At 43.0% G+C, this 24,958-nt stretch overlaps 1 protein-coding gene across 2 annotated transcripts in view; it reads right to left on the bottom strand.

Annotated features, from left to right (window-relative positions):
• GALNT8 (polypeptide N-acetylgalactosaminyltransferase 8) overlaps window positions 1–24,753 on the bottom strand; it is a 54,497-nt gene extending 29,744 nt beyond the window's left edge. Inside the window, exons 1-7 of one of the 2 annotated variants that reach the window (XM_066257727.1) lie at window positions 24,378–24,753; window positions 16,810–17,107; window positions 12,300–12,466; window positions 4,525–4,708; window positions 3,533–3,625; window positions 3,242–3,439; window positions 2,683–2,797 (exon numbers count right to left, since the gene is read on the bottom strand). In XM_066257727.1, the coding sequence (XP_066113824.1) occupies window positions 2,683–2,797; window positions 3,242–3,439; window positions 3,533–3,625; window positions 4,525–4,708; window positions 12,300–12,466; window positions 16,810–17,107; window positions 24,378–24,585 (1,263 nt within the window). In that variant the 5' untranslated portion in view covers window positions 24,586–24,753. The remainder of the gene's footprint in view (window positions 1–2,682; window positions 2,798–3,241; window positions 3,440–3,532; window positions 3,626–4,524; window positions 4,709–12,299; window positions 12,467–16,809; window positions 17,108–24,377) is intronic. The other variant, XM_066257729.1, reaches the window with a different exon arrangement.
• Window positions 24,754–24,958: the final 205 nt, after the last annotated feature.

Genomic DNA, 24,958 nt, shown 5'->3' with positions numbered 1-24,958 from the left:
AACCACAGTAGACCAGAGGTCAATGGTTTCAGGCAAAGAATTTTGGAGCTGCAGGTTGGGGGTCTTTTATAGAGGCTAAGTCCACAGGGAGTTAACAGAATTAGGAATAGAACCTAGATCCAGCATTTCTTACAACCATCTTGACATCCTTATTATTATTTTTTATTATTAACTATTTATTGTGTGTAAACCATGTTTCACTCATTTTTTAGGTTCTTGGTGTGGCAGGTATGCCTTAGAGAGCTTGTATGTTGCCCAGGATGATAACACAAACTTTCTAGTGGAAAAGTAGAATTGGGACTTAATAGTTAGACTTCAATACCTGTGCAATTTTCACTATCTTTATGCAACCTCTTTTAAAAGTTCAGCCTTAGGCTGGAAAACGAAAGAGGGGAAAACTAACATGAACAGTCACAAACCCAAGGGTCAGGCTCTTGTAACAAAGGCCCATAGATTATACAGAAGAGGTAAAACAACGCTATGGAAGGGATATTTTATGTATGAGACCTGTTCCAAACTGACCGTGATGGGTTGAACTTATTGGTCCCAGTTCTTTCTGGCTTCACTCTAGACAGAAGACACTCCCCACACCTTGACTTTGGGTTTGTCCATAAGATATACTTTGACAAATTGGAAAAGAGCAGAAAAAATAATGCACTAGTTCGAAACCAAGACCTTAGCCAACCCATCAAAGGACAGCTGGAACATCAGATCACAGAAAATAAATTATTATTATTGTAAGTCACTGAGTTTGGGGTGGTTGGTTACACAGCATTTTTGTGACAATAACTAACTGATACACTGATGAAATATGAACTTGCAATTGAAATTTCTCCCATTGTATTAGTTTGTACCCTGAATTCCCTTATAATTCAGGGTATTTATTTGACCTGAAAAAGCATAAGAAGCTGTCAAGGGCAAAGAAGAGGCACGATGGCTGAAGAGAACCTGGTGTACAGGAAGTGGGTCAGAACTAGAACTGGATTTAGGGTTTTATTGCTGTACAACCCATCACTGGCTATTTTTCCGAGACTAGACTACATTTCAGTGGGAACTTACGTCATGATGTCACTGTTCTAGCTGTCCATTCCATTCAGGAGCAATTTGGCTGCCCACAGATCTGTATCCCTTGCTCCCTCTGCCCAGTTTCTCCTTTGTCTTACAGAGAGCTGTCTGTCACATGGTTGTTTTATTCTAGGAGATGCTTAGAAAATGTCTGAATTCCTTAGGGAAATAGGGACGCCATCTGCTGAGCCTCAACATCTGTTCGACTGCTTCCTACCCATTTGTCCCAGATGTATAGACCTACATCAAAACTCTCCACTCCAGAAGTCCTGTTGTCTCTCTGGTTACCTAGAAACATGAGGATTTTCTCCACCTTTATTTTTTTTTAATATCAGCGCTTTTTTTTTTTTTTGCCTCTATTTCATTCCTCAGTTCACTTTGTTCATTAGATCTCACAAATAAGTGAGATCATATGATATTTTTCTTTCTTTGCCTGGCTTATTTCACTTAGCATAATAATCTCCAGGTCCATCCATGCTGTCACAAAAGGTAAGATTTCTTTCTTTTTTATGACTGTGTAGTATTTCATTGCATATATGTACCACAGCTTTTTAATCCACTTGTCCACTGACGGACACTTGGGCTGTTTCCAGATCTTGGCTATTGTAAACAATGCTGCAATAAACATGGGAGAGGCAGGGTCACAGGAACCAGAGGGACAGCAGTCAGAGTAAAGGGGGATGAGGGGATGGGATCAGAGAAGGTAAAGGGATTAGTGAAACTATATATACATAACACAGAGATATAGGTAACAGGACAGCAAATCCTAGAGGGAAGGGGGGAGAGAGTTAGGGGGAAGGGGGCAAAAGAGGTATAAAAAGGGACACAGGGGTGGGGGTGAGGGAGTTATATTCAGTGGGATACTTGAATCCATGTAAACACAATAAATTAAAATAAAAAATATATATCAGCTTTTTAAATTAATTTATTTATTTAAAAATTTTTCTGGTCACAACATGGCGACACCCAGGAGGGTCGCAACATGGCGACGCCCAGGATGGGCAGAGCATCACCCCCTGGTGGGCAGAGCGTCGCCCCCTGGTGGGTGTGCCGGGTGGATCCCGGTCGGGTGCATGCGGGAGTCTGTCTGACTGTCTCTCCCTGTTTCCAGCTTCAGAAAAATGCAAAAAAAAAAAAAAAAATTTTCTGAAGTGAGAAGTGAGGAGGCAGACAGACTCTCACAGGCATCTGACTGGGATCCACTCTGCATGCCCACTAGGGGGCGATGCTCTGCCCATCTAGGGCATTGCTCCGTTGCAACTGGAGCCATTCTAGTGCCTGAGGCAGAGACCATGGAGCCGTCCTCCGCACCTGGGCCAACTTTGCTCCAATGGAGCCTTGGAGCTCCATTGCGGGAGGGGAAGAGAGAGATAGAGAGAAAGGAGCAGATGAAGGGTGGAGAAGCAGATGGGCGCCTCTCCTGTGTGCCCGGGCCAGGAATCGAATCCAGGACTTCCACATCCTGGGCCGATGCTCTACCACTGAGCCAACCGGCCAGGGCCTTCTCACCTCTTGAGTCCATGACATTCAGCCTTGTTCCAGGATTCCAGAGATCTTACTATCCTCCTATTATTTCCCCTCTGCTTTGTCCCATGAGGAGAATGGAAATGCACCCACCCTCAAGCTAAGTTCCACATTCTCTCCTCCATAGACCAGCATGCCACCATCCAGAGATCCGATCTTTCCCAGGAAAAGCCTGTTGGCAGCCAGGATGCCCATGATGGAAGGACTCCTGTGGAGCACAGTGCAAGAACGTTATCAACCTCTCCGTAATGAATGGATTAGGATGGAGGTAAGGAGTAGGAAGCACAGTGATGGTCAAGCATCTCAACCTGTAGGCTTTCCTTCAACCCTCCAGCTGGACTAAGTGCATATAACCTTCCCTCATAAAATTCTGTAAAAGTACATCGTTTTCATCTTGGTATTACCTACTTCATAGCCTAAAACATGCTTAAAATAACCCAAATGTTTTCTAAAACATTATAAGGTTTGCTTCACTTTGCTTGAAAGTCCTCAAATCACCTCAAAGTGTCTGTGATATCCGGGATCAGCTTTTTCTCCCCCTCTATCCCCTGTGCTTCGTCTTTCCCGCCCTTCTTCCATTACTATCAATGACACGCCATTCATTCCCGACTTCCCACATGCTAACCAAGTTCCTGGGCCCCCTCAGGCTTACTTCACTGGAGCAGTGACATCACTCAGATCAATCCAGGCCTTTGGCAGTGAATCATAGCGGCACCATAGTTGCCAGTTAAACCCATCAACTGCTAATGCATACTTTTCCAGCTCAAAGGTGTCAAAATGAATGTTATCAAATACAGGAGATGCAATCACGGTGTGGTCTTCCTGAATCCGAGCCAAGATGGGCTCTGCCCTGGAAGAAGAGTGTGTGACAAACTCAGGTTGGACATGAGGGTGAATAGCAGAAACAGACAGACAAAGCTTCCCCGGCACCTTGCCCTGATACCTAGCACCTTCGTCACTTAGGCTGTGCTGTGTGGTGAGAGGAACTCTCCAGAGTCCAGAAAACCTCTGCAACTTTGGGATAGCTGGGGATGCCCTGTCAAAAGTATATTTGAAATTAGTACCCAAAACTACCCCCAAGCCACTGTGAATGAGGACTCTCAGTATTCTACCTAAATTTACATTATCTCTTGGGTATAACTGTTACCAAAGTGATGTCTCTTTACTATCTAATTCTCACATTCTGCAAAGAACACAGCTGTCTTTGTATCACTAATTTCAGGGCAGGGAAAAACCTTAGGAATCACTAAACAATAATCTCTTCATTTTACAAGTAAGGACAGGGGTCCCCAAACTACGGCCCGCAGGCCGCATGCAGCCCCCTGAGGCCATTTATCCGGCTCCCACTGCACTTCCAGAAAGGGCACCTCTTTCACTGGTGATCAGTGAGAGGAGTACATTGACCGTCTCATTAGCCAAAAGCAGGCCCATCGTTCCCATTGAAATACTGGTCAGTTTGTTGATTTAAATTTACTTGTTCTTTATTTTAAATATTGTATTTGTTCCCGTTTTATTTTTTTACTTTAAAATAAGATATGTGCAGTGTGCATAGGGATTTGTTCATAGTTTTTTTTTATAGTCCGGCCCTCCAATGGTCTGAGGGACAGTGAACTGGCCCCCGGTGTAAAAAGTTTGGGGACCCCTAGGTAAGGACATAAATACCAAGTGCACTGACATGAAATATACTAAAGTCAGGGTTGAGATCAGGGTCAACATGCCAAGCCCATTGCTTTTTCTTCCGCTCTAGATTGCTGTCCTTAGCCAACCAAAATCCTCAAATAAAAGCATCTGGTCTGGGTAGCTTCCCTTTGTTTAAGGTCTGGGGTTGGCTTTTCCTATTTGCACACTATCTTATTTTATATTCAGCATGTACAATCGCCCCACCCCCACCCCAGTCTTCCCTATTTCAGAAGAAGAAACCGCCTGGAACCTTACCACCCAACATTCACTTCAATATGAGCATCCAGGATGGCGACCACATCAGCCGTGGCCACTTCCACACCAGTGTTGCGTGCTTGAGCAAGACCTTTCCTCTTGGTATGCCGTACTATTTTCAGTAGTCTTGGATACTTCTGGTTGTAAAGCTCAATATATTCATCCAAGTTTGCCTTTAGTTCTCCTGGCAATGAAATGCACACTTGTGGAAATGCTGACTGCTATCATCAATTTGATACAGAAACTTTATACCATTTTATATATGTAGTGGTTGAACAACCTCCAGGTTAGAATGAGCAATTCTACAGCCTTGACTGATTGCCCCTGCACATACCTCTCTTCTCACTTCCATTCTCAGGCTTAATAGTACCGTTCCTAATCTCCTTTCGCTCAGACTACCTTAGATAATAATACTAATGCCAGATTCTGTTATACAAGCTTTATGTATATTGGAAATTTTAAACCAGAAGGAGTAGGACCAGTGGTGGGATTCAGCTGGTTTACAACAATTTGGCAGAACCGATACCTAATTTTTTGTTGAGTTCGGCAAACCGGTTGTTAAAATACCACTTGTAATCAGGGTTCTCTCTACGGTGGGCACTGGGGCAGCCGCCCAATATGGAAATCACAAATTTACATTCCTTACTCTTTTTTAACGTTCATCTGCACAGCAGTGTATTCTAAGCACCTGTAGTGATGTTCATTCCATCCATAGGTGAAAAAAATGGCAAGTGAGGACACCAATCAAGAAGCAAATATGGAAATATCTAAATTAACAGTTTTATTGTCTTTTGTTAGGTATTATTTAATATTTTTCATTAATATTTTAAAACTTTCTTATCTAGTTTTTTATACTTTTTCATTGTTCTTATTTAAGAATTAAATACATGAAATAATAAACTACCTTTCAGTATATATATTTTTTATACTTAAGATGGTCATTAGAGCAGAGAACTGGTCGTTATTTGAATCCCACCACTGAGTAGGACAGACCTGATCTAAGGTACAATAGAAATGCTGATGGTCAGACATTACAGAGATATCTTGCAACATCTTCTCCCCAGCTAAACACTCAAGATTTTCTAGAGCAACTGAAATTGTTTTGTCTTGTATTAGCTATTCCCATTTGGCCTACTCAAGGACCAACTGAGACAGAATGCCCAGACTGATCTCTTTTCCAGCTCTGGCTAATGAGTTTATTCCCCAAGATTATGCAAAGAAGATTCACCATTACCAGATTACTTAGAGTTGTTTTCTTTCCCTTCTCTCTATTATAAAGCCTGTCTATGCACCTTTCTTTGTTCTTTGACTGAGCCTACCAGTTGGCTTTCTCATATGTATGAAAAAAACTTGCAAACAAATCACTAAGCAATGTTTATGGATCTAACCAAAACAAACAAATAAATAAATAAAATAAGCAAATGACTTCCAGATAATATTAATTCACTATTTTTTCAAAGAATCCTATGAGGAAGGCACTTCACTATCTCCACTTTACAGATGGAAACACTGAGGAAGAGAGAAGTTAAGAAACTTGTTTATGCCATGCATATAGTAAGTGGCACACCTGGGTGTGAGCCTATATTGTGTTTACCTATCCTGCCACGCTGCCTCAGGAACAATGCACTTGATGGGTTTATCAGGATTTCTCTCCATCTCCTCTCCCCGACTCCCACCCCCATAGCCAACAGATGAGATTCTTTCCAGTTCCTTTCTCAGAAGAGTAGATTTGTGAGTCTCAGTGATCAGGACCTGGAAGCAATACCAATATGACTAAGGTACTAAACTTTTATCCATTTTAGAACTTTCCCTGATGCACTCCAGGGTGACAGATTTAATCATTGAAGGTGTTAAAGATAACCAATGGACCTGAAGGCTGTTTGCTCCTACTGAAAAAAAAAAAAAAAACAATAGGTGGAAATTCCCTGCATGTACTCAGTCCCTACTTTTAGAAGGTAATCAGAAGGGACAGGCACAGTGTTTTCTGTGTCTGCACCACCATGGCATCTGTGGTGAAGCAGAGCAAGAGACAAAGAAGCAGGTCCTGAAGTTCACCTCTGACTGCACCCACCCTGTAGAAGATGGAATCGTGAATTCTGCCGATTTTCAGCAGTTTTTTCCAAGAAAGAATCAAAATAAATGGAAGCCTGGGATTCTCGGTAGAGGGGTTATAACTATTGAAATGAGCAAGAGCAAGATTACCATAAATTCTGAGGTTCTTTTTTCCAAAAGATATTTGAAACATCTCACAGAAAGTCTTTGAAGAACAATCTGTAGGACCGGCTGCATGTAGTTGCTAACAGCAAAGAGAGCTGGGGATTACGTTAGTTCCAGATAAACCAGGATGAAGAAGAGGAGTGTTGGGCAGATAAAATGTATTATGCTCACTTTGTTAAAGAGGCCATTGCCCAGGTGATATTAATGTGTGTTGGGGTGGGCTAAAGGCAGGGAGAATCCTTGTAGCCTGGGGCTTGGTTTTGGGATTAAGCCTTTCCTACCCTTTTTGATGTAGGGCGGTACAATCCAATCATGCCTCAGAGAAGTGACTTTGTATTAGAGACTTCCCTGTTTTGTATATTGGATTAAGAGTTTGGATTGCTACACTATAAAATGGGGACGAAGTGGGAGCTTGGGTTCTTGGTTCCTGAGACTAGTATTAGAAGTGAGAGCAGAGGAGAGCAGAGAAAGGCCACGTGGAGGAGGCCAGGAGAAGCAGCCAAGATGGTGGAGTGCTGAGTGAGATGCCAGTTTGTGTAGAGTTTGTATCTGGGATCAGGAAAGGAGATGGGGAACAGAGGTGAATAAGTCTGGTGAGCTAGAAACCTTTGATTCTAGGAAACTCGGATAAGTCAGTAGCTTTGTGAGCACTGAATGTGACTGGGTTTTGGAGCCCAGTGTGTATTTTTACTTGCCCGCCGGGTGCAAAGCTAGAATTAAAGACTATGGCCCACCAGTTTTTGGCTCCGCTGTTTCTTTACCGACTGTCCGAATCCAATGCGAACCTGCATGGGCTGGCCTGCTGTGATGGTGGCCCTGGCCTTGGCTCCTGGCTTTACAAGGAGGAAGAGGAGGGTCAAAACTCATTTATCTGCAATGTTTTGTCTGAGTCCTTGAATTAAACTTGAGAACCAAATTCGTGGGGGTAGGAGGAAAAGGAGAGAAAAGGAGGGGTTGCCACAGTACCTGGGTAGCTAGACTGTAAGTTGGGCTCTCTCACTATCTAACCCTGTGGCATTTTCCACTTGGGGATTTCTGTTTGCAAAATTTAGAGTAGTCTGTATAACATGTCAGTATCCTTCCAATCCCAAAATTCTATGAGTTGTAGATTCTGAGTTGCCCTCTCAGAAATAATGCCTATAGTCCAGCATAAAAATAAAGACCCCTTTGGCCCTGGCCGGTTGGCTCAGCAGTAGAGCATCAGCCTAGCGTGTGGGGGACCCGGGTTCGATTCCCGGCCAGGGCACATAGGAGAAGCGCCCATTTGCTCCTCCACCCCCACCCCTCCTTCCTCTCTGTCTCTCTCTTCCCCTCCCGCAGCCAAGGCTCCATTGGAGCAGAGATGGCCCGGGCGCTGGGGATGGCTCCTTGGCCTCTGCCCCAGGCGCTAGAGTGGCTCTGGTCGCGGCAGAGCGACGCCCCGGAGGGGCAGAGCATCGCCCCCTGGTGGGCACAGCATCGCCCCTGGTGGGCACAGCATCGCCCCTGGTGGGCGTGCCGGGTGGATCCCAGTCGGGCGCATGCGGGAGTTTGTCTGACTGTCTCTCCCGTTTCCAGCTTCAGAAAAATACAAAATAAATAAATAAATAAATAAAATAAAGACCCCTTTAATGAATCTTCTTAAGTAAACCTATGCTCCCTTCTTAGTCCTGCTCTCCCATTGGTACCCCCACAGCCTCCACTAAAAACCAAACAAACAAAAAAACCCCCACAAAACCACTTTTAAGTCAGGCTGGTAAGCTCAGGGTACTTCTGGTTTCTCTATCTTTGCTCATATCTATTTTCTCTGCTCCCTATCTTCTACCACCACACCCAGAATTTCTTTGTTTTCTTTGCCTTTTCAAATCCTACCAAGCTTTCAAGTCCCAACCCAAAGCCCCATCCTCCTGGAAGCCTCCCTAGATCATCCCAACCACTTCTCTGGGCTTTCTTGCACTCGCTGACAGCTCCTTGTTGACATGCTACTTTTCATACATTGAGGTGTTTTTCCATAGGTTTGTTTCACCTCATCAGTTAAAATGGGAACTTCTTGAAATCACTGACATTCTCATCCATGCATTGTTCCTGGCACATGGTAGAAACTCAATAAATAGTTGTTGATTTTAGAATTTACCTAAAATTGGGGAAGAAAATGCAGGACCTCATTTACATTAATATAATTTCTGAAAAACTTAGATTAGCAATGTTGACACTTGAAACATTTGACCTGATGCAAATTAAGCTTTACATCTAGGGGGGAAAGTAAGGGGCACACCTCTAATACCAAGCTGTGGTGTTTTAACAGTATTATAAATGATACGAAGATAAGGAGTAATATCACTAGCTAACATTTATTGTTATCATCTTCTGAGGATTAGTACATGTATTACATAATCCCCCAAAAGGTCCTGTCAGGAAGGCACTATTATGTTCCCCCTGTTACAGATGAGGAAATGAAGGCACAAAGTAGCTGAGTGACTTACCCTAATGTCACATGAATAGTAAGTTTCTCTTGTGGCATGCATGATAGAGATTCCCAATTATTTTTCTCAGTTTAACACAAAACAGATTTTTGAGTTATGCTCAGTAGGCTCAATCTAACTGATGTTTCCATGGTTAATGAATGAGACAAGGTTGATTCCTGTCCCAGTAACAACAGTCAAAAATCATTAACAATTCCCTCTTCTGTACCCATTCAAACAAATTATTTCTATGGAAAGCACAAATGAGTTCCCAACCCAAGTGAGAGGAATGTGTTGTGTGATGGGGGCACAATATAGAATAATCGAGGGCTACCTTATGTGTCTACCCAATGGGTACGTATGAAAAAGTCTTGACTTATTCCTTATCTGCTCCTCACGGAATCCACAGAATCACTGTTGTTGTTGTTTTTTTTTCAGAGAAAAAGATATCTTCAGATGTCCTCTAACTCAGTGGTCCCCAACCTTTTTTGGGCCACGGACCGGTTTAATGTCAGAAAATATTCAATATTTCACAGACTGGCCTTTAGGGTGGGACGGATAAATGTATCATGTGACCGAGACAAGAGTGAGTCTTAGATGGATGTAACAGAGGGAATCTGGTCATTTTTTAAAAATAAAACATCGTTCACACTTAAATATAAATAAAATGGAAATTATGTAAGTTATTTATTCTTTCTCTGCGGACCGGTACCAAATGGCCCATGGGACCGGTACCAGTCCGCGGACTGGGGGTTGGGGACCACTGCTCTAACTTAGCCCCTGCATTTGCTCCATGAAGAAGCTGAGTCCCCAAGAGGTGACATGACCTGCCTCAGGTCATTTCAGAGAGCGAGGGCATGGCACCAGGGTCTCTTTGGGTGTCCAGAACAGAGGTCCTTCTAATTAATTCTTATTTCTGGCTTGAAAATCAGGTATGCAAGTTGGTATTGCCCTCCATGTCCATAAATGAGTCAAGTCAGCCATTCTCTTTTCTTTGGTTTTTGGTGGAATTTTGAGTAGGAACTGTACCTTCTCATTTTTTGTGCAGTTATATTGGAAGGACAAGAAAGTATTGGTATTTAAAGCATGAAAAGTATTTTTAGTGTTTGGAAATTAAAAAAAAAGTTTTAAGAGATCCTTTGTCTCTTCTCCTCAGGTCAAACTGCTCCTCCTTTGAAGCTGCAGTAACCTGTCTGGTACTTAAAGACCCCTGGACTGCTGCGTAACAGTCTTTACTAACAGAAACCTCCTCCTTATTGTTAGCACTATATGACTTCATTCTAGTGTCTTTTATTTGCTGCCCAAAATTAGTAAAACTAAGAGCTAATACTTTCCGAGAGGTTACTATGTGCTAAATGCTATTCATAATCTATGTATTATATTAATGAACCCAGTGGCTAGGGCGAGGGCTCTAGACACTGAAGTTTATGGTCAGATCTCAGTTCCGTATTTTACCAGCTGTATGATGTTGAGGAGTTTCCTTGACCAGACTATGCCTTATTATTTTGCATCTGTGAATTGAGTAAAGTGGTTCCTTCTCCACAGGATTTTTGTAATGGCTAAAATTGTGTGTCTGTAAAGTCATGGTGCACTTTTGACCGGTCACAGGAAAGCAACAAAAGACGATAGAAATGTGAAATCTGCACCAAATAAAAGGAAAACTCTCCCAGTTTCATACCTATTCAGTGCAGTTCAATGTGGGCTCACGCACAGATTTTTTAGGGCTCCTTAGGTAGCTATCCCGTATAGCCTCTACAGACTCGTCACTGACTGATGGCCTACCAGAATGGGGTTTCTCCACCAAACTGCCGGTTTCCTTCAACTGCTTATCCCACCGAGTAATGTTATTCCTATGTGGTGGCGCTTCGTTATAAATGCGCCGGTATTCACATTGCACTTTGGTCACAGATTCAAATTTAGCAAGTCACAGAACACACTGAACTTTCCTCTGTACCATCCACATCTCGACTGGCGTGGTCGTGGGCTGCTCCGCTGTATACACGGTGTTACGTCATCATCTGCGCATGCGCACATGCTGCCACATCCTCCTGCAGAAACTGTGAGGGTTTTCCTTTTATTTGGTGCAGATTTCACATTTGTATCATCTTTTTGTTGTTTTCCTGTGACCAGTCTAAAGTGACTTTACGGACACACTGTATGTAAGGCTCTTAGAACCAACAATGTTAGCTACCATTATTATGTCATTTAATTCTCACTGCAGTATATGAGATAGTTATTGTTATCAACATCCATGTTTTGCAAATAAGACTACTAGAACATGGAGAAATTAAGTTACTCAAGGACATAGAGTTTATGAAGGAGGTATTTGGATTCTGAATCCTCAGAAAGTAATAACTCAAGTCTACCCACTATCTCCCAGTATTCCATGTGTCCTCCTTGGGTGGGTTAGACCAGGGTAAGGAGGGAGCATGCTATGAGCAAAAGACATTGCCACTTTAAAGAGTCTCAGTACCCAAAGCTCCTCTTATCTCTGGGTTTAACTTACCTGAGAAGATTAGCTTTGTTCCTCATGACAAGTGATTTGTATTTTATTTTTTAAATTTATTTGTTGATTTTTAGAAAGAGAGGAAAGAAAAGAGAGAAAGAGACAGAAACATTGATCTGCTTCAGTGTGCACTCTGACCGGGGATCAAACTCACAACCTTTGCATATCAGGATAATACTCTAATCAACTGAGCTATTTGGCCAAGGCCATAAGGAGTGATTTGAATCCAATCTTGGTGTCTGAGATCCTCCTTTATGACCCCACCTCACTTTCTCAGGCCGTTCTCATGGCGCATGGACAGGGCACAGGTGGCTTTGGAGTCGCATAATCTTGGGCCTGCCTCAACTCCACAATTGACTGGCCATGCATTTTGAGCACACTATTTGTTCTCTCTATCTTCATTTCCTTATCAATATAATTGAGATGACGATCTTCTGTCTTGACTTAGTGATTAATGTGCCAATGCAGATAGGGATCAATAAATGGATCCCTTTCTTTTCCCTATATGAGGAGCCCAAAATATCCTCAACTCTAAGCTAAAAACCCCTCTCCAACCTAGCACAGTCAATAACTGGTGATTGCTACTACTATTCCTTGGTCAAGTTTCTCACCATTTGAGCTAAAATCATCCACCAAGATGATCTCTTTCAGAAACAGAGATGGGGTCCGGTTGATGATACTGGTGATGGCCCGTTGTATAATGGACATAGCTTCATTCATGAATATGAGAATGACGCTGAGGGACGGGAGCTGTGAAGGATATGTCTTCTGACGACACCTATAAAAGACCATTTTTATAACCAGTCTACTTTTTTAAAATTTATTTTTATTTAGACAATTTAATTTAATAGGTTGCAACTTAAACATTGTTATCTAATTTATCACTTCACTACATATAATGTTGTATTAATCAACTCACCATTTTCCAAGCTCATCAGAAATAAAAACTCTCTCTTGCTTATCCCAGTAACAAGAATATTTTATATATCAATAAATATGGACAAAAAACATATAGTCATTTCAATAGACACTGAGAAAGCATTTGACAAAATTTAACATTCCTTTATAATAAAAAGAAAGCACAACAAAATAAAAATAAAATAAAATTTCTGATAAAGGGCATCTATAAATCCCACATATAACATCATACTTAATGGTGAAATATAAAATGTTTTTGCCCTATAATAAGAAACAAAACAAGGATGTCTTCTCTCACCAATTTTCAACATTGTACTGGAAGTTCCAGCCACAGCAATCAGACAAGAAAAAGAAAAAAGGCATTTAAATGGGAAAGGAAGAAGTTAAACTGCCATTATTTGCAGATGACATGATACTGTATATAGAGAACCCTAAAGATGCCATTAAAAAATGATTAGAACTGATAAATGAATTCAGTCAAGTGGCAAGATACAAAAATAAATGTTTATAAATCTGTTTCACCTGACCTGTGGTGGTGGAGTGGATAAAGCATTTACCTGGAATGCTGAGATCACCAGTTCGAAACCCTGCACTTGTCTGGTCAAGGCACATATGGGAGTTGATGCTTCTTGCTCCTTCCCCCTTTCTCTCTCTCTCTCTCTCTCTCTCTCTCTCTCACTCTCACTCTCACTCTTATTCTCTGTCCTCTCTAAAATTAATAAATAAAAAATAAATTATAAATTAGTTTCATTTGTATACACCAATAATAAATTATTGAAAATAAAAAATAAAAATCCCATTTACAATTGCATAAAAAATACTGAGGAATAAGTTTATCCAAAGAGGTAAAAGACTTGTACTTGTAAAATTATAAGACAATGAAGAAAGAAATGAAGAAGATACAAATAAATGGAAGCATATACCATGCTCATGGATAAAAAAAATAACATCATTAAAATGTCCATACTACCCAAAGCAATCTATAGATTCAATGCAATTCTTATCAATATACCAATGGCATTTTTCACAGTACTAGAACAAATAATCCAAAACTTTGTAAGGAACTAAAAAAAAAAAAGACCCGTAATAGCCAAAGCAATCTTGAGAAAGAAGAATGAAGTTGTGTTGTGGTGACAGTGACTACTTGGAGATCAGATGAAATGCTCTGAGGGGCGAGGGGAGGCAACAGTCCCAGTCAGCAGATAGAAGGACTGAAGCCCCATCCCCAGCTTTACTCAGATATTTATTAGCCAGTACAAATAACTCAAGGAACCAGAAAGCAGAAGTTTTCAGGGGATAAAGTAAAGGACAAGGAAATTGCTGATTCCTAACCTCTGTTCTGAGAGCCTAGATATATTTTTTACAGGGACAGAAAGAGAGTAAGAGAAAGGAATAGATAGAGACAGACAGACAGGAATGGAGAAAGATGAGAAGCATCAATAATCAGTTTTTTTATGTGACACCTTAGTTGTTCATTGATTGCTTTCTCATATGTGCCTTGACTGCGAACCTTCAGCAGACAAAGTAACCCCTTGCTCAAGCCAGCGACCTTGGGTCCTAGCTGGTGAGCTTTTTTTTTTTTTGCTCAAGCCAGATGAGCTTGCGCTCAAGCTGGTGATCTTGGGGTCTCAAACTTGGGTCCTCCGCATCCCAGTCTGATGCTCTATCCACTGCGCCACCGCCTGGTCAGGTAAGCCTAAATATTTTTGTTGCTAAATCTTATCCTGCTGTTTGCTGTTTTCAGTATGAGTCAGAGAGACCCTTGAACTCTTGTCTGCTCAGGGCTTTCATGTTAGGGCACCTCACTGTCTCTAGTTGCTATTCTAACTCTGCAAGTTTTCCACAACATATTCTTACAAAGTTGGAAGTATGACACTACCTGATATCAAATTACACTATAAGGCCACAGTAATCAGAAAGGCGTGGTACTGGTATAAAAACAGAGATATAGATCAATAGAACAGAATAGATAGTGCAGAAATAATCCCATGCCCATATGGTCAATTAATATTTGACAACAGAGGCAAGAATATGCAATGGAAAAATTGGATAGATACAGGCAAAAACAATGAAACTAGACCATCTTCTTGCAACATATACAAGGATAAATACAAATTGAATTAAACAAACATAAGAATCAAAACCATAAAAAAATCTTAGAAGAAAACATACGCAGTAAAATCTTTGACATTCTTCACAGCAATATTTTTTCTAATGTATCTCCTTAGGTAAAGGAAACATAAGAAAAAATAAACAAATGGGACTTTATACCAAATAAAAAGTTTTCACACAACAAAGAAAACCATCAACAAAATGAAAAGACAACCCACTGAATGAAGAAGATATTCACCAATGATACATCTGATAAAAGATTAATAACCAAAATTTATAAAGAGCTCAGACTCTTTACATCAAAATAGCAAACAATCCAATTAAAAAATGGGTGGAGGACCTGACTAGACACTTCTCCAAATACGACATACAGAAGGCCGATAGACATATGAAGAGATGCTCACCATCACTAATCATCAGAGAGAAGCAAATTAAAACCACAATGAATGGATTAAACAGTACAAATTAGTAATTGAAGAATAGCTACAGAGATGCAAATTGCAGCATGAAGAATATATTCAATAATGTTGAGATAATGGAGCATGAGGCCAGGTGGGTGCTTGGAGCAGCAGGGGTACCACTCTATAGAAGGCATGGTTTTCTGATCACTTTACTATCTAAAAATGGTACAGAATGGTATTGAATGTAAACTGTGGCTGAAAAATTAAAAACAAAGAAATAAGTAAACCACAGTGAAATATCACCTCACACCTATTAGAATGGCTATCATCAGTAAACCAACAAACAAGTGTTAGCAAGGATGTGGAAAAAAGGGTACCCTTGTGTGCTGTTGGTGGGAATGCAAGTTGGTGCAACCACTTTGGAAAACAGTATGGAGGGTCCTCTAAAAATTAAAAATAGAACTGTCTCATTAGACAGTGATTCCACTTCTGGGTATTATATCTGAAGAAACCCAAAACACCAATTTGAAAGACTATATGCATCCTTATGTTTATTGCAGTATTATTTACAATAGCCAAGATATGGAAACAACCCAAGGGTTCATCAGTAGACAAATGGATAAAAAAAGAGGTGGGTCATGTATACAAGAGAATGTTACTCGGTCATAAAAAAAATAATTAAATCCTACCATTTGTGATAGCATGAATGGAACTCAAAGGTATTAAGCTAAACGAAAAATGATAGTCAGAGAAAGATAAATACCATATGATTTCACTTAGATGTGAAATCTTAAGAACAAAGTATAGATAAAAACAAAACAGAAATCAATTCATAGACACAGAGAACAGAATGATGGTTGCAGAAGAGGAGGAAGGTTGGAAGACTGGGTAAAAATGGTGAGGGGATTAAGTACAAATTGTGGCCCTGGCTGGTTGGCTCAGTGGTAGAGAGTCGGCCCGGGGTGTGGAAGTCCTAGGTTCGATTCCCGGTCAGGACAGGAGAAGCAGCTATCGGCTTCTCCACCCCTCCCCCTCTCCTTCCTCTCTATTTCTCTCCTCCCCTCCTGCAGCCAAGGCTCCACTGGGACAAAGTTGTCCCAGGCACTGAGGATGGCTCCCTGGCCTCCGCCTCAGTGTTAGTATGGCTCCTGTTGCAATGGAGCAACACCCCAGATGGGCAGAGCATTACCCCCTGGTGGGCATGCCAGGTGGATCCCTGTCAGGCGCACGCAAGAGTCTGTCTGACTGCCTCCTTGTTTCTAACTTTGGAAAAATACAAAATATAAAACAAAACAAAAAAAGAAGTACAAATTGGTAGTTACAGAATAGTCACGGGGATGTAAAGTACAGCATAGAAAACATGGTAAATAATACTATAATATCTATGTATGATGCCAAGTGCGTACTTGGAAACATTGGGGAGATAACTTTGTAAAGTATATGATTGCCTAACCTCTATGCTATACACCTGAAACTAATACAAAATAATATCCAAGGTAAACTGTAATTGAATAATTAAATTAAATTTTTTAAAAAGTCTGTTCAGTCAGCCTGCCAAAACTTTCTATGCCCCTTCCCACCAATTTCCGACACTTCCAACCCTCTTCCCAATCCTTGACTTTCTGCTGTTCCCAAAGCTCTTCCACAAGTCAGAGGAGGTCCCCGGAAGCCCAACCATAGCCCATACTACCTGAAAGCCCGTGTGTCTGGGATGGAGCGATTCAGGGACAGCTGGTTACTCAGGTAAACGTTGTAACCAAACTCCTGGAAGAGGTCCTGGGCTGCTTTCTGCTGGGCCTCAGAAAGCCCCGCACCCCAGTGCTTGAAAAGTGGTGAGCCTGGGAAGAGTTTCTTTCTGGATTTGTTTTCCTTTGCAGCACTTGCCTTGGCTCCCACAGCCTTTCCAACAGGGTGCTCTTCATCCTTCACCCTCTCCAGTGTGTTGCCCACATTGTCTCGTGGCTTCCGAGCCAATTTCATACTTTCTTCTGCAAATGAAGGGCAGGGGAGAAAACATTTCAGCCTATCTGTAGTCACCTGGGCATTGCTTTGCATTCACAGTTCATTGAAATGTTTTCTTCTCCCAATTCTAACAGTCACAACTCTTGTGCCAGAGGATCCGATCGGTCAGGGGAACTTGTTAGAGTCACGCCAGGCTCTCCCAGCGAGGTGAGCAGGTCACACCTCTCCCTCCAGCTCTGCCAGGTCTTGCCCGAGTGCCACACCTTCAGAGATCCTCCAGGAACTGTGGTCTGAGGCATACTTTGCCAATAGCTAACGTTTTTCAGAATAAGGACCAGAAGCCACTTATTGTACATCACAAACATCTGTTGGATTATTTTAAAATGCAGCTATCCAGGCTTACCCTTAAATCAACTAAATCAGAATCTCAGGGTCAGATAAGGAGAGGGAAAGAGGCCAGAATCTGCACTTCTAACAAAATCCATGAGTAATTCCTTTGTACAATAAAATTTGAGGCCCTGGCCGGTTGGTTCAGTGGTAGAGCATTGGCCTGGAGTGTAGGAGTCCCGGGTTTGATTCCCGGCCAGGGCACACAAGAGAAGTGCCCATCTGCTTCTCCACCCCTCCCCCTCTCCTTCCTCTCTGTCTTTCTCTTCCCCTCCCACAGCCAAGGCTCCATTGGAGCAAAGTTGGCCCGGGTGCTGAGGATGGCTCCATGGCCTCTGCCTCAGGTACTAGAGTGGCTCTGGTCGCAACAGAGCAACACCCCGGATGGGCAGAGCATTGCCCCCTGGTGGGCGTGCCGGGTGGATGCCTGTCGGGTGCATGCAGGAGTCTATCTGACTGCCTCCCCATTTCTGGCTTTGGAAAAATACAATAAATAAATAAATAAATAAAATTTGAGAAGCATTGTACTACCCCTTCCTAACTGTGTGACCTCGACCAGGGGATTTCAGTTGTTGATGTCGTAGATTTACCAAGTATACCTCAGAGAGTTGCTGTGATGACTATGCCGATTAATACCCATGAAGTGCTTATGACAGGGCCTGGCACACAATAAAGTTGGGTGATTACTGCTATTTTACTCTGGTTTCCCTGTTTCCTCTGCTAGGAGAGGAAGAGTATTGAGAAGAGTGGAAAACTTTTTAATTTGTTATGATAGGAAACGGGAGGGAGAACCGATCTGTGAAACACAGAGCACTGAGGGTCTAGGAGAGGGCTGGCTGAAGTGTGACCAGGAACTTGAAGACGCTCAGTTGTGAGAATTTTTCCAGCAGTGCTCAACACTTGGGTGGCAGAGAAGATGGGCAACTGCTTTCACACAACGTTGGGGTTTCTTAGGAGGGTGCAGCAGAACTAGTGCACAACGGAGTTGTGGATCGTGGCAAAAGAAGAGTTGGAGAAATGGTACTGTTACAGAGAGGAACGAAACGAGCGTGTTGCAGAGTGATGAGCCTGTGCTCAGAAAAGGATAGCACAACATTTGTCATTTCACACTTTGTCATTTTACAGGTGAGCAGTCCTGGCTGATGGCAAAGTCTAAGATAAGGTACACCGTAGGTATGTGAGGCGGGATGGAGGGCATGGGCTGTGCAGATGGGAAGGCAGAGGTGTGGAATGGGGCATCCGCAGTAGCCCAGGTGATGGCAGGATTTGGGGCCAAGACAAAGACTGTGAACCAGGATCCACTGCAAGGTCTGTGATGATTGAGTAAACTTGTCAGGAAGGCCAACAGAAGAAACTTTAGAAGGCTGCTAGGTTTACGTAATAAGGTCAAGAGCTATTATCATAGCTGTCTGACTCTCTCCTTTCTGCAATCAGACCAAACCTAGAGCCTATTAATATCTTCCAAGCCCAACATTGATTATGACACTTCTCAGTGTGAAATCCCAAATGTAATCAAGATACTCAACCATGACTCACTTGGTTCTCACTCATCTTCCCTTAAACCTATACTAAGTTCCAACCAGGCTGCTAGGGTCACCTCTAACCCATGTTGTACATTCTTACAGGTTAAAAGAATCACCCCATTTTTAAATATTTACACTTCAAGGGCGCCAGTGGGGCCAGGGGACAGTCTCATTATATGAAGATCATCTGAATGGATGCTGCCCCAGGCCACAGCAATGGCTTTGTGAGCAGAGCGTGGGCTGAAGTGCAGCTACATATACAACCCCTTAAAGGGAAGCGGGGAAGTCCTGCCACTGGGAGAGACCTGTTTGGAAGGCGGCAGGAAGCTGTTCCAGGGGAAGGAGAGTCAGTTACAGAAGTGCTTAGGGCTCAGAAAGGAGGGTCAAAGAAAGCTCAAACAAAAATAAGTGGCAGGTCTTTCAAAGAAGGCTCATGTGACTACCCTGCATATTTGCTCAAGTGGAAAGTAAGTGTGAGAGCAGAATTTCACAATACTGTATTCCAAGTTGAATAGTATTTTTATTCAAATTCTTTTGTACTAAACATACATGGGTCACAGCATAGCCCTGAGTTCTCTGTTTTTTTGTTTTGTTTTGTTTTGTTTTGTTTGTTTTGTTTTTAATTCTCCTCTGTTTCTCTTTGCCGAATGTCTGATTTTTCTCATTTATTTATTGCTGTCAATGGTGATTGTTTGGACCTGACTGACAGTCAATCTGAGGACATAAATGCAGAATCCAGTGAATGCACACAGTGCCTCTGGACCATTCCCATGACTTATACTTAAACTTTCCAGGACCCAAACAGGACACACCCAATGTCATCATTCAAGTGAGGCTTTTAAAACTCTCTGGGGAGGTTCCACAAATTGGTTTAGTGTCATCAAACCCTCCCACCATAGGGATATCTTATCATTTGTACTCTGTGGTAGTTTACCTGACTTGTGTAAACATCCTTATTGATTTATGATATCCTCCAGTCATTTTGGAGGCAATGAGCAAACAGGATGATTCATAATTTTGTATTATGTGTATATAGACATACTTTTAAAAAAAAGTAAATGCAACACTTAAACATTCAGAATTGCCTGACCAGGCGGTGGTGCAGTGGCTAGAGCATCGGACTGGGATGCGGAAGGACCCAGTTTGGAGACCCCGAGGTCTCCAGCTTGAGTGCTGGCTCATCTGGTTTGAGCAAAAGCTTACCAGCTTGGACCCAAGGTTGCTGGCTCGAGCAAGGGGTTACTCAGTCTGCTGAAGGCCTGCAGTCAAGGCACATATGAGAAAAGCAATCAATGAACAACTAAGGTGTCGCAATGCACAACGAAAAACTAATGATTGATGCTTCTCATCTCTCCGTTCCTGTCTGTCTGTCCCTATCTATCCCTCTCTCTGACTCTCTGTCTCTGTTAAAAAAAAAAATTCAGAATTGATCCCAATCTTCTGGAGCCAGCTTTTCTGGGGTCAGGGAGCAAGTGTTTGTTTGAATCACCATGCATTCATCTTCCACTGGAATGACCAGGATGCCCCGTCAGTCACCTGACCACAGAATAGCTTGCAACTGCTCCTCGGAACATAACAGGCTCTCTTGCCTCTCCTCATTGGTCACGCCTCAGCATGGCTCCTTTCTATCCCCCTACTCAAACAGGTCCTTAGTAATTAACAAAGCACTAGCAAAATCCCCAAGTTACTACCTCTGGACTCTCTTGAATAAGAATCTTCCCTTAGGTTGGACTGAGCACCCAGACCCCAGAGGTGCCATTCTGACTAGATTGCATGAAGGGAGTTGGTACAAGAGACAAAGTAGCTAAAATGAAATTGAGAGCCACCAGTTCCCATCCGCAGTTACATCTTAAGATGCTTACAGATGTGCTCAGTGTGACGTGCAGAGGCTTTGATTTCAGGAAGAAGAGCATTTGTGATCTGGAAACAGGGTCCAGAAGACGTTTTGAAATCTCAGGTGGTAGGGAGTCCCCAACACCACATCATTTTAAAATAAATAAAATGTAGGGAGCACCAAACAACAAAAGGAGGAACCGGTCGTTGCACGGAGGGAAAGGGAAGCGCGCCAGGGGCTCCAGAGGACCTGTCGAGGCACACTGTGCTCCAGCTGCAGCGACAGCAGCCAGGCTTCAGGCAGGACTCCTGCCGCTTCAAGGCCCTAGTGGGCTGAGCCCTGGGGTTGGGTGAGGATGTCTTGGTGCGGTCTGGGTATCAGACCCCAGAGTGACAGTGACTGCCCAGGTGTACAGGCACCTTCTTGGTGAAGCACACTGAGCATATTTGCAAGTCAACGTCCAACCCCGCTGGCCCCTGTGCTCCAAGCCAGGGCTTCCCAAGCTGACAGTCAATCTCTGTTTCATCTCCTTTCCTCTCTGGTCTCACTCTTCCCTCCATCCCTGTCTGCCTGGCCTTTGTCCTCGCTCTCCTACACTCATTCTGAGGCAGGACAGTAAGAAGCTAGGAATATTCTTTGGCACGTAGAATGGGGAGACAGATAGTTGAACAGACTGGCCCAGCAATTTGCAGCATGATAAGGAAGGTCTCCTCCCTAGAGATAACATCTGGGACTCAGTTGTATTTCAGCTCCAGGCCCAGAAAAGCAGCAAAGCCAGGTGGGTGATGCCAGGACCAGCTACAATGACTAATAACACCCTTCCCAGGGGCTGACCAATCAGTAAAGATCACAATCTTAAAAGGGCACACCTGGAAATCTTCCCCTAAACTCTCAGTCTTTAAAAACCATGAAAACAAAGGACCCAGCCAGCATGATCTCCCTCCCTCAGCAAGCCCAAATTTTTCCCTTCCTTTTTTCTTACCTCACAGGTGTGCGTCTCCCAGATTTTAAGGGTCCCCACAAGACTTGCAACCAGGGAGCAACGGGCGGTGGCAGCAGCAGCCTGGGCTAACCGCCTGGACCTGTCTCCTGGACCCCCTTTCCTCCGACTGCCCATGTGGCTCATTTCTTTCCCATAGGTTTCTAGAGAGCCAACACAGCCTCACCTCGGCTCTCCTGTTGCTTTTTCTATTCTAGGCCCTTCCTTGTGTCACTCACTGTCCCTAGCTTTAATAAACATACTCTCAGAGTCTTCTGGACTTGTGGTGAAATTTTTCCTGCATGAGGTAAAAAATCCACACACTACTGGCAGGCCCTAGGCAGTTCTGAGGGTCAGGTCCCCTTTCTGGTAACGTTTTATTCATTTACTCATCCATGTGATTTTTATGTGTCAGACACAGGGGATATAAAGTGGTAAGACACTCTATAAGACATTCATGAAACCAGCCCTTATGAAACACGTCTTCCAGAAAACTGTCCCACAACAATGTGAGGGAGGATGTAGAAGGTGTTATGAGGCTTTATGATTCATTCTTTCCACTCCCCTCCCCACCCTGCCCCTGCAATCAATTTTCCTTTTTCTGTCTTGTCTCCACATAAATTCTTTCATTCTCTTGCCCTGGACTCTTATTCTTTGCTCCTCTTTTTTTTTTTTTTAATATTTTTTTTTTTTTTTTTTTTTTTTTTTTTTTTTTTTTTTTTTAGAGAGGAGATAGAGAGGGAGAGAGAGAGGGGAGAGAGAAGGGGGAGAGGAGCTGGAAGCATCAACTCCCATATGTGCCTTGACCAGGCAAGCCCAGGGTTTCGAACCGGCAACTTCAGCATTTCCAGGTCAATGCTTTATCCACTGCACCACCACAGGTCAGGCTCTTTGCTCCTCTTTTGTCCTCATGTCTTTGGTCCTATCTTGTCCCCTTTTTCTCTCTCCCTTTCCCTGATTTCCACACTTTCTTTGTCTCATCTTTTCTGTCCTTCCATCTATCCCTCTATCTTGCCCTGAACCTGCGCAATGCTCAATTCTCATTTTAAAAAACACTTAGGCCCTGGCCAGATAGCTCCGTTGGTTAGAGCACCACTCCGAAGCACAGAGGTTACCCATTCAATCCCCAAACAGGGCTCATACAGAACAGACCAATGTTCCTCTCTCTCTTCTCTCTCTCTCTCTCTCTTCCTTCCTCTTTCTCTCTAAAATCAATCAATAAAAAATTTTTAAAGGAAACTAAAAGATGCTTTTCCCAACTCCAGCGGCCATGTGGACACACCCACACATCCCTGCAGACACTTCCCTGGTCACGCAGTCAATATCCCTTCAGGGGCACAAGCGTTCAATCCTGTCACTTGGGATCAGAGGACACATGGCTGCTTCCCTTCACTGGACTCAGATGTTGAGACACATAAAAATCGGAGGGGTTGAGGCCAGACTCAAAACCAAGCCCCAGAATTCATATGAAGAGGTTAAAATTGATGGACCTTGAGGGCATTATGTAAGTGAAATAAGCCAGAGAGAAAGACAAATATCATTTGATTTCAACTGGGATGTGAATCTAAAAAAAGCTCAGAGGTGAGAGGGACAAGCTCATGGATACAGAGAACAGATTGATAGTTGCCGAAGGTGGGTGGGGAGTAAACAAAATGGGGGGAAGGGGTCAAAAGCTCCAAACTTCCATTTATAAAATAAATAAGCCTGGGGATGAGATATACATCACGGTGACTACAGTTATAACACTGCAGTGCATATTTGAAGTTGCTAAGAGAGTAGATCTTAGAGGTTCTCATCACAAGAAAATAAATATTTCTAACTACTTGTGGTAATGGATGGTAATTAGACGCACTGTGATCATTTCACAGTAAATCCAAATACTGAATTATTACACTGTACACCTAAAACTAATATAATATTATTCCACAATTCTACCTCAATAAAGAAAGAGGTTAAAATTTGGCACCCATCTGTTTGTAGAGCACTTTCTTTATACATTCCTCAACCATGTGAGGTGCAGTACGTATGGGCTCAGCATCTCCACTTACAGACCGGGAGCCTGCGACTACGAGAGAAGCACCTGCTGCCCAGCCACACAGTCGTCACGGCCATACCGGGCGTCCATCTCAGGTCCTCTAACAGGCCTCTGCCCCAGAGACTGTCATCTCTGTTCATCAGCCCTGCCACATGAAGACCTTAGGGCAGGGCTGTGCCTAGATATTCCTGAGCCTCTCAGGGACTCTTAGTCTGAGCCTCCGTCTCCCTGCCTGCATGTATGTACTTGTGATCATGAGTATGTGCAAGTGTATACACACGCATACACAACACATCAACACACCCTGCTCCCCTCCCTGTAACTGTTTGCTATAATTCCAACTAATTCCTGATACTTACTGCCCATTTGGAGGCATTGAGTTCAATGTCAGATGTTAATCTGAACAACTGAGAGATGAAAATGTGTCCTCTCATTCATTTTTTTCTCCACACCCCCTCTTTTTTTTCCCCTAAATGTCCCTAAGCGTGTGCACGCACACACACATGTCATCCCCTCCAAGTTAGTGTTATAAACTTACTCAGATGCTGCAAATCCAGCTCCAGGTGAGAGAGTCTCCTTATCACTGTCACGTTCCATTCAGTCAGAGACAGACGAAGCTCCTGTTGGACACCACCCAGAATCAACTTCTGTAAAGTCGCCTTGGTATAAACCATTAGGAGGAGATTGTAGGCAATAACCAGAGCCAGCCCAATGCTGAAAACTTTGCAGACACGTCTCCTGAGCATCTTACTCTGTCTCTGAACCTGCCACTCCCTGCGGGGCTGAGTGCATCAGGGCTCAGGCACTCTAAGGATGAGAATCAGCTGAGTCTCATCTCTGCCACACACATAACTGATACTCTCCCCGATGAACCAGATGGTCTCCGACTGGGAAAGCTGTCACAAGCTATCTGTCTTCTCCCTGAGCAGTGTCAGGTGTGTGGATTATGACGTGGCAGCCACCCAGTGACTGGCAGGTTACCTGGGCACACCTTGCACTGCTTCAGACAGAAGTCAGGTGAATCCTTGTTCCTCAGCTAGTTCAGCCTGCAGGGCGAGAGGCCTTTTTCTCTATATATTCTTTCTGGTTTTGTTTTGGTGTTTGATGTTCCCTCTCCCT

The sequence above is a fragment of the Saccopteryx bilineata genome, chromosome 2, assembly GCF_036850765.1.
Source record: "Saccopteryx bilineata isolate mSacBil1 chromosome 2, mSacBil1_pri_phased_curated, whole genome shotgun sequence".
NCBI lineage: Eukaryota > Metazoa > Chordata > Mammalia > Chiroptera > Emballonuridae > Saccopteryx > Saccopteryx bilineata.
This window is presented reverse-complemented; position numbering and strand designations above follow the sequence as displayed.